Here is a 10,530-nt window from a genome sequence, read left to right as displayed (position 1 = left end):
AAAAAATAAATAAATAAATAAAATGATAACCCCTGTGTACAATACCTTAATAATAACAGTAAAATGTACTTTAAAAAATTCAAAAGTAACTGAACGCTGGGCACTGGTGGCTCATGCCTATAATTCTAGCTACTTAGGACACTGAGATTTGGGGATCAAGGTTCAAAGCAAGCCCAGGTAGGTAAGTCCATGGGACTCTTATCTATATTTAAGCACCAAAAAATAAATAAATAAATAAGAAAGCTGGAAGTGGAGCTGTTGCTCAAGTGGTCAAACACTAGCCTTTAGCAAAACAGTTCAGAGACAGTGCTCAGGTCCTGAGTTCAAGCCCCAGGACTGGCAAGAAAAAACAAACAGACAAACCCTGAAATGAATTGGGCACCTGTAATCCTAGCTACTCAGGAATCTGAGATCCAAGGATAGCAGCTCAAAGCCAGCTTGAGCAGGAAAGGTCCTTGATATTCTTATCCTCAATTAACCACCAAAAACCTAGAAGTAGAAGGGTAGTCCAAGTGATGAGAGTACCAGTCTTGAGTAGAAAAAGCTAAGGGACAATGCCCAGGTCCTGAGTTCAAGGCCCAGGACTCATATGTGTGTGTGTGTGTGCATGAGTGTGCACATGCACACACACACACACACACCCCAAACAGAAAGACCCAACCTGAAATAATACAGCTACTTGAGAGGCAGAGCTTTGGAGGGTCGAGGTTCAAGGAAAGCCTGGGCAAAAAGTTGGTGAGATGACCCCCATCTCAATGAACAAACCAGGTGTGGTTGGGGACACTTGTGATCCTGGTTACATAGATGCGTAGATCCCACTGGAAGCTGTAGGTAAGACTGTGGCACTGGGCACTGGGCAAAAGCAGGAGATCTACCTTAAAAATAAAGGGGGAAAAAAGTTTGGATGAATGGGGGTAGAATGCCTGTCTAGCAAGCACAAAGCCCCGAGTTCAAATCTCAGTAGTGAAAACTAAAAATTTTAAAAAAGTATTTTTAATATGGTATACTTTTTCCACGTTAGACTTGCCATCTAAAACAACACAAGAGTATAGCTTTTTATTTTAGCATCTTTCTGCGAGAATTTTATGGCCTTTTCTTATCCACGGAGGTGTTCAACCCACTGAAGAGACTGAGATCTGAGCACACGTTTCAGCCTCTTTCGGTCTGACTTCTCTCCTAGCAGAGCTGCCTGTTGCATTTGAAGGGCTTCAGGCAGAGGAGTGTGGCATCCTGAACGGCTGTGAGAATGGCCGCTGTGTGCGCGTACAAGAGGGCTACACGTGCGACTGCTTTGAGGGCTTCCAGCTGGACGCAGCCCACATGGCATGCGTGGGTAAGCTTAGAACACGGAGGAGCAGGGAGATGGGAAATGTGCTGCTGCCCCCTAGTGGGCTACCCATGTCAAACCAGGGGGTGAGTGAGCAAGCCAAAGCAAGTCTAACACTGGGCTGGGAAAGGATGGGCATGTGGTCTTGGGCATACTGTGAGGTCACCGCCCTTGCATTCTGTCCTTGGATTGCATAGTTGGGGGTGGCTGTCACACTCGGGTTCCACTTTCAGGGCAGAGGCTGGGGTACCCTACAGCTTTCTCTCCTCTCTTTTCTTTTAGACGTGAATGAATGTGAGGACTTGAATGGGCCTGCTGCACTCTGTGCCCATGGTCACTGTGAGAACACAGAGGGTTCCTACCGCTGCCACTGCTCCCCAGGTTATGTGGCTGAGGCAGGCCCTCCACACTGTGCTGCCAAGGAGTAGTGTGAGGAGTCGGTGTGGGCAGCTACCTGGAAATGGCCGCCAGCCACAAGCGGGGGCCTTGAGAACGCTTTCCTAGCTGGGAAGACAGCATGATGACATCAGGCCGGGGCACTGCAGCCAAGCTCCATCAGCTTTGCGTGCTTTCCCTTCTGGCTGTGAGCTTCCTCACTGCCTCCATGCCCTTGCTTGGCTCGGACACCACCAGATGCTCTAATGCTTCAGCCACTGGCCACAAAGCCCGGCCCACCACCTGGCCTGGCCTTCCTGTGAGATGCTTATCAGAGGCAGCCATCATCCATCCCCTCAGGCTGTGCAAATACGCAAGGTGCTGTGGCCTCGCACTGCAGACACCCCTTTCCAGCCATGACCCAGGATGATTCCACAACCGAGAGAGGCTACATCCCCCCCGGGATGATCCTTCAGAGATCTGTGGAGCGAGAAAGAGTTTGGGAGAATTTGGGGGGTGATTCCAATATCGCCTCTCAGAACTATCACTGCTGTCCAACCTATCTGGCGTGGGCTCTGATTCCATCATGTCTCCATCCTGCAGCCACTTACGTGGCCCCCGATGAGGGACAGAAGATCCCCTTATCTCAGAGGAGCAAGACTGATATTGGCTTGCTGAATGTAAGAGATACAAATGAAGAATAAAAAGCCTGAGAAAGCAGCAAGAGGGCAATGTAAAAATATGGGGAGTTGATATGAAAGGGGGAGACAAGGATTTTTACAAGTTCAAAGAAAGCATTCAGTACCTTTGGGTAAGTAAATAATCAAAATCCATCTAGTGATGGCCCCTGTGCGCCACCAACAGCAAGGGCTGCTACAAGATAAAGTGCCTATCTCCAAAGCCCTCTATTAAATGCGTGCTTCTTAAAGGAAACTCTCTCCCAGGCTCCCTTTGTGAAAGCTAAACTGGTGTGCTAACAATAAAATGGTCTGTTTTCTAGTGTGGTCTTACTCAGAGAAAGCCAGATTTCCAATGTGGTTCTTCTCTCTACTCAGAAGACGCCCCCTCCCCTCCAGAAAATGGAAGTAGAAACCCTCTGGGTTTCCAAGCAAGGGATTCACTTCAACCCAGGCTAACTTGGAGTTCAGAATCACAATGGAATAGAGAAATGCATTTCGGCTCTTCTGGCTTTTATTTCCTATTAGGTCAAATTTCTTTACAATGCTGGCTAAGTCTATCTATTACAGGTGAGACTGTACCTACTCCATGGCCAGCTCTGCCAATAGCCTATAACTGTGCTCACGTGGGAAAAGGTTCTTTACTAAAAAGCAAACTCTGACCTCATTTCTCTGATGAATGGCAATATAAAAGAAGGCTGCAAGTGACTGAAGATAATGGAGATGAACACTACTTTCTTAATTTAATCTGATTTGTCCTACCTGCTGCTCTGGTTGTCAGCCATCATATAACTATTAAATACTTCCCACATGCCAGGAACCGTGTTGAATGCTATACATACATTATATTTAATCATCCCAATTTATTTTTATTCCCAATTTACATGTTAGGAGATTTAGACACAGAAAGCTTAAGTGATTTGCTCTAGGTCACTATAGTAGTTGAGATTTTTAGTGGATAAAAATAAATGATTCTTAAACTTATGAAAATATTCTTTTATTCATAATTTTTAAAAATGCAACTCGTAGCTGGGTGCCAGTGGCTCATGCCTGTAATCCCCACTACTCAGGAGGCTGAGATCTGAGGATCACGGTTGGAAGCCAGCCCACCCAGGAAAGTCCATGAGACTCTGATCTCCAGTCAACCACAAAAAGCTGGAAGTGGGCTGGGAATTCAGCTTAGTGGTAGAGTGCTTGCCTAGCATGCATGAGACCCTGAGTTCGATTCCTCAGTACTACATAAACAGAAAAAGTCAAAAGTGGTGCTGTGGCTCAACTGATAGAAGGTTAACCTGGAAAGCTTAGGGAGAGTGACCAAGCTCAGAACTCAAGCCCCAGGGCTGAGGGGAGGGAAGGAGGGCTAAAGGTAGGGGAAGGAAAGCAACTTATTAGGCATATACTTGTTAGCACTTAAGAGGCAGAGGCAGGATTCACAATACTAGGCCAGCCTGGGCCTACACAGCGAGACCTTATTTCATAAAACAGAGTTGGGTGTAGCTAAGTAGTAGAGTACTGGCCTAACACAAAGTCCCCAGTTTGATGCTAGTACCACATATACAAAATAAAAAATACAAACTTGGAAATAGACACTCTCATGATAGCTGATGAGAGTACAAACTGGTACAACCTCTCAAGAAAAAAATATAGCAATGTCTTCCAAAATTACAACAGCACCAAACTCTTACACCCACTTCTAGGAACTTCATCTTAGATATATTCTCACTAAATGTGAAATGACATAGGTAAGAGGTTATGTATTAAAGCATTATTAGCAATAGCAAAAGATTAAAAATACTTACTATAGAAACAAAACTCTCTACATACCTTGATATCCAAGAAGAGGTTGTATAATTACTGTAACATTCACGATTTATCTAAAGAGGAAAGTGGTATCTGTTAACCACATCCTTGACACTCCGCCATCCTGAGAATTACTTACATGATTCCCCAACATAGATGCTGTTCCCTCTTGTCTCCCCACCACACACGCTTACCTTTCTCTTCATCCATATAGACATACTGGATGGACAAACACGTATTTCCTTTCATTAAAAACACAAATGACATACCATACATGGTGTTCAGCTCTTTATTGAATTTTTTTGTTTTGTTTTTGTTGCCAGTCCTGGGCCTTGGACTCAGGGTCTGAGCACTGTCCCTGGCTTCTTTTTGCTCAAGGCTAGCACTCTACCTCTTGGGCCACAGCACCACTTCCGGCTTTTTTCAATATATGTGGTGCTGAGGAATCGAACCTAGGGCTTCATGTATAAGAGGCGAGCACTTTACCACTAGGCCATATTCCCAACCCCTTTTTATTTAAAATTTTATGCAGGCCAGTTTTGCACTTTGCTTTTCCATAAAAAGAAACTGTCTCATAGGCAGTTTGGTGCTGCAGACCTGTAATCTTAACATTTGGGAAACAAAGTAGGATCTTGAGTTCAAGTCCAGCTTGGGCTACCTAACAAGACATTATCTCAGAAACAAATAATAATAATAAAAAAAACTTGTCTCATTCTATTTTATAGCTATGTACTATTCTGTTAAATGGATTATACTTAACCAGTTCTTCAGTATACATATTTCCATTGCCAATTATCTTCTGCTAATAATGCTAAAATGAAGAGTTTTACATTAATTTTATTTCATATTATACGGAATTACATCTTTGGTATAAATTCTTTAAAAACCAAGACATCCTCCTCTTAGAACCATCAACATGAAGCAGAACAAGGTTACTTTGTCTTCTTAGGTTCTTTTAGTATGGTTTTTGCTAAAGAAAAGTTTGGGTATAGTGCATGGGTTTGACCTCCAATACAAAAACTAAAACAAAAACAAAATCAGGTGTAATGTCCAGGTACTGGCTTGCATAAAAAGTTAAATGAAGAGCTGATACTAGCTTGGGCTGGAAATATGGCCTAGTGGTAGAGTACTTGCCTTATATACATACATGAAGCCCTGGGTTCAATTCCTCAGCACCACATACATAGAAAAGGCCAGAAGAGGCACTGTGGCTCAAGTGGTAGAGTGCTAGCCTTGAGCAAAAAGAAGCCAGGGACAGTGCTTAGGCCCTGAGTTCAAGCTCTAGGACTGGCAAAAAAAAAAAAAAAAAAAAAAAGGAAGGAAGAGCTAGTGTCAGGGACTCATACCTGTAATTCTAGCTGCTCAGGAGGCTGAGATCTGAGGATCTCAGTCTAAAGCCAGATGAGGCAGACAAATCATTAAGTCTTATCTCCAGTTAACAGGCAAAAACAAAACAACAGATTTTTTCGGAAAGATGGCGCCGAGACAATAGGGAGGCACCCCGACTCGCACCAACTGAATAGCGAGCTGGGAACTCCAACACCCAACACTCCACCAAGAACCCAGCAAAACCAGCATCCAGAAGCAGTGGAGAAACGCAGGAAAACAAAAAGGAGCAAAAAAGAAGAACCGAAAACCTACACGGAGCCGGAGATTAATCGGGGCACCCTCCCCCCACCAGCCGGCCCTGGCCCAAACAGGGTCAGGCTGGGAAAGGGAAACCCGGCGATCGGCAGACAGGTTGCCAGGAGCGCAGAATCCATATAGCGGGAGACCCCACGGACACAAAGCAGGGTGCGGACCAAGACACACCCAGCAGCGACGAGAAGTTCGGGTCCACACCGGATTCGGACAAGGGAACCCAGCGCGGCAGAAAGAGGGAACGGGGGAGCCACCACGACACTTCGCCAACCCCTGAAGGGCCAACGGCGGTGCGGGACACGCACACAAAGCAGCAAAAGTGAGTCCCCCATAATCCCTTCCCCCAACGGGAGACCCAAGCCCGACAAAGACGATATATCTCCCTCCCTCCCCCTCCCCACTCCCGTGGGAACAAAGATTCCCCAAATCAGGCGGGAAGCTCCCAGCAGGCACTGGGAAGCCAGTCTAGCAGGGGAAGGGCGGAACAGCCCCAAGCCCCCAAAGGTTCCTGAACTGGCAGAACCGGCCCCGTCCCCTTCCCAACAGGGGCCAGGGACGGCCGGCAGGGCAAGCCCCACCCGAGGCGCCTAGACCTTGCGGACTCTTACAACTAAAATCACAGGCGCTGGTGGGCAATACCAGCCCAGCAGGGTCACCTGAGCCTGATCTCGTTCCCCCTCCTCGAAGCGGAGGCGAGGTCTGAGGGTGCCAAGCCACACCCGGACAGTCGATCCCACTGGGCCCCACACATACTGCTTCCCCCCCCAACGGACTCGCGGGAGGGCGCAAGCACAACCCAACAACCCAGGGCTCGCTCTGGGAGGCAGACCCCACTTAAGTGCCTGTTGTAGGGGACTCACAGTGCACAGGAGGGCGGGGCCCCGGCGAAAGCGCCCGCTCTGATAGGCGTGCCCTGCACTGGTGGGCGGGGCCACAGCGACAGCACCTGCTGATGCAGACACGCCTACACAGAAGGGAGGGAAGAACTACACAGACTTCCAGATGCGCAAATCACAAAGAAACATAACTCAGTTCATCAAAGGACAAGCCAACTCGCCAGCTCCAAAAAGCAGCACGACTGGAGAGGAGATGGAGAATAAAAAAGCAAATGAGGACATGTTAACAGGAATGATCGAAACCGTCAGAAATGAAATCAGAAAACAATTCCAGGAGTTTAGAGCGGAAATCTGGAAGGACACCCAGGAAGCCAAGAAAGAAATGGAAGCAAAACTGGATACAATGCAAGCCTCGTTTAAAGAAATGGAAGCAAAAATGGATATAATGCAAGCCGCCTTTAAAGAAAATCTCCACACCCTGAGAATTGAAATGCATGAAAAAATAGATTTAAAATACAACTCTTTAAAGGAAGAAATTTCCACGATCAGAGCTGATATGACAACCATGAATAGCTCTCTGACATCCATAAACTCCGCAATTGAAACCATAACACAAAGAGTGGACCATATGGAATCCAGAATCTCTCGCCTGGACGATGAAGCAGCTGACAACAACCAGAAAATGACCACACTCCAAGAAAAGGTGAAGCTTCAGGGAAGATTACTCCAGGAACTAATGGACAAAGACAAGAGATATAATCTGCGTATAATTGGAATAGAAGAAGGAGCCGAATATCAGAGCAGAGGGCTTAATCATGTTCTCAATAAAGTTATTGCAGAAAACTTCCCCAATCTCACAGGGGACCCCATCCAGGTAACCGAAGCCTATAGGACACCTGGCAGGCCAGACCCCAGGAAAACCACCCCAAGGCACATAATATTCAAGACTACAGACCTCAAGATTAAAGAGCAAATTCTGAATTCAGCCAAAGCGAAGAAGGAAACTTTTTTCAATGGGAAGAGGATTCGAATAACATCCGACTTATCCACACAAACTTACCAAGCTCGAAGTGAGTGGAAGAACACCATCCAAGTACTTCAGAATAACAATTTACAACCTCGGATCAAATATCCAGCGAAACTGGAGTTCACATTCGAAGGGAGAACCAGATCTTTCCACACCAAAGAGGAGCTAAAGGAGTATGTGAATAAAAAACCAGCCCTACAGCGAATATTAAGAGGGGAAGCCCACCCAACAGAGATCGTAAAAGACACACAGACAGATTCAGAAAGAAACTTCAATAGCCAAAGTCCAGCAGAAACACAAGCTCACTAAAGACAAGAAGAAAAAAAAAAAACAACAGGAAAAAACAGCCCAACAAGAAAATGGAAGGAGAAAAAACACCCTTATCCTTGATCTCTTTAAATATAAATGGCTTAAACTCCCCGATCAAGAGGAGCAGACTGGCAGAATGGATCCGCAAGCAAAAAGTTGACATCTGTTGTCTACAAGAGACCCACCTTACAGCAAGGGACAAAAACAGGCTTCGAATGAAAGGATGGAGCAAGATCTACCAAGCAAATGCACCCACCAAAACGGCAGGTGTAGCCATCCTGATCTCAGACAAGCTGGATTTCTCTTTAAAGTCCACTCAAAAAGACAAAGAAGGACACTACATATTGATACAAGGAAAAATCCAGAATCAAGACATCACGGTGATAAATGTATACTCACCGAACAAAAGAGGCCCGACATATGTCAAGCAAATTCTCACAGAATTACAGAGCAAGATAGATGCAAACACAATCATAGTGGGTGACTTTAATACTCCTCTCTCTCCAAGAGACAGATCCAACACCCAGAGGATTAGTAAGGGAGCTGAGGACCTAAATAACACCATTGCCCAAATGGATCTAACAGACCTATATAGAACCTTCCACCCTACAGAGACCCAATACACCTTCTTTTCAGCAGCCCATGGATCATATTCCAAAATAGACCACGTCATAGCCCACACAAAGAACCTCAGCAAATACAAAAGAATTGACATCATCCCATGTATTATATCTGATCACAGTGGATTAAAGGTAACCCTCAACAACAAAGGATACCACAGAGCCTATACACACTCTTGGAGGCTAAACCCCACGCTGCTATCCAACACTTGGGCCACAGATCAAATTAAAGATGAAATCAACGAATTCATAAGCCACAATGACAAAGAAAACACATCACAAAGAAACCTATGGGACACAGCTAAGGCAGTACTGAGGGGCAAGATCATTGCACTCAGTACCCACATTAAAAGAATGGAAGCAGAGCAGGTGAATACCCTCACGATGAAACTAAAACAACTGGAGAAACAAGAAATGACAGAATCTAAAACGACTAGGAGGGGAGAGATTACAAAGATTAAAGAAGAGATAAATCTGATTGAAAATAGAAAGACCATTCAACAAATAAATAAGACTAAAAGCTGGTTCTTTGAGAAAATAAACAAAATTGACAGACCCCTTGCAAGACTCACAAAAAAAAGAAGAGAAGAGACTCATATACGTAAAATCAGGGACTCCACAGGAAAAATTACAACAAATACACACGATATTCAAACAATCATAAGGAGCTATTTCCAAAACCTCTACTCAACAAAAAACAATAATTTTACAGAAATGGATCAATTCTTAGAGAAGTACAAACTACCCAAACTGAACCAAGAAGAAATAAATCAACTAAATAAACCAATAACTTACGGTGAGATACAGGAGGTAATCAAGAACCTCCCTACTAAGAAAAGCCCAGGCCCAGATGGATTCACCAATGAATTCTACAAAACCTTTAGTGAGGAGCTAATTCCAATACTCCTCAAACTCTTCCGCGAAATAGAAACGGAGGGAAAAATCCCGAACTCATTCTACGAAGCTAATATCATACTCATCCCCAAACCAGGCAAAGATCCAACAAAAAAAGAGAACTACAGACCAATATCACTAATGAACACAGATGCAAAGCTCCTCAATAAAATATTAGCTAACAGGATCCAGAAAGTGATCAAGAATATCATACATCATGACCAAGTAGGCTTCATCCCTCAGTCACAAGGATGGTTCAACATCCGTAAATCAATCAATGTAATTCACCACATAAACAGAACTAAAATCAAGAATCACATTGTTATCTCAGTCGATGCCCAAAAAGCCTTTGACAAAATACAACATCCATACCTATTAAAAGCTTTGGAGAGAACAGGAATAGATGGAACATTCCTCAAAACAATAAAAGCCATATACAACAGACCAACTGCTAATATCATATTAAATGGAGAGAAACTTAAATCATTCCCCCTAAACACAGGAACAAGACAAGGATGCCCACTCTCCCCACTTCTGTTCAACATAGTACTGGAATCCCTAGCCATAGCAATAAGGCAAGAGGAGGATATCAAAGGGATCCACATCGGCAAGGAAGAAATCAAGTTATCCCTATTCGCAGACGACATGATCTTATATCTCAAGGACCCAAAAAACTCAGTACCCAAACTCCTACATCTAATAAACCAATTTGGCAAAGTAGCAGGATACAAAATCAATCCACAAAAGTCAGCAGCTTTTCTGTACACCAGCAATAGACAAACAGAAAAGGAAATTATGGAAACGATTCCATTTACAGTAGCCAAAAAAAGAATAAAGTACCTAGGGATCAACTTAACCAAGGACGTGACGGACCTATTCAATGAAAACTACAAAAATCTAATAAGGGAAATCAAAGAAGACACAAGGAGATGGAAAGACCTCCCATGCTCATGGGTAGGCAGAATCAATATAGTGAAAATGGCCATACTGCCCAAATTGTTATACAAATTCAATGCAATACCTA

At 44.4% G+C, this 10,530-nt stretch overlaps 1 protein-coding gene across 3 annotated transcripts in view; it reads left to right on the top strand.

Annotated features, from left to right (window-relative positions):
* The window catches only part of Ltbp2 (latent transforming growth factor beta binding protein 2), a 95,705-nt gene extending 93,006 nt beyond the window's left edge, over positions 1 to 2,699 (top strand). For 2 of the 3 annotated variants that reach the window (XM_048362122.1, XM_048362121.1), the window contains exons 35-36: positions 1,184 to 1,333; positions 1,610 to 2,699. In XM_048362122.1, the coding sequence (XP_048218079.1) occupies positions 1,184 to 1,333; positions 1,610 to 1,755 (296 nt within the window). In that variant the 3' untranslated portion in view covers positions 1,756 to 2,699. Of the gene's footprint in view, positions 1 to 1,180; positions 1,334 to 1,609 lie in introns of all 3 variants that reach the window. The other variant, XM_048362120.1, reaches the window with a different exon arrangement.
* The last annotated feature ends 7,831 nt before the right edge of the window (positions 2,700 to 10,530 follow it).

This window comes from Perognathus longimembris, chromosome 14 (assembly GCF_023159225.1).
Source record: "Perognathus longimembris pacificus isolate PPM17 chromosome 14, ASM2315922v1, whole genome shotgun sequence".
In the NCBI taxonomy this organism is placed as follows: Eukaryota; Metazoa; Chordata; class Mammalia; order Rodentia; family Heteromyidae; genus Perognathus; species Perognathus longimembris.
This window is presented reverse-complemented; position numbering and strand designations above follow the sequence as displayed.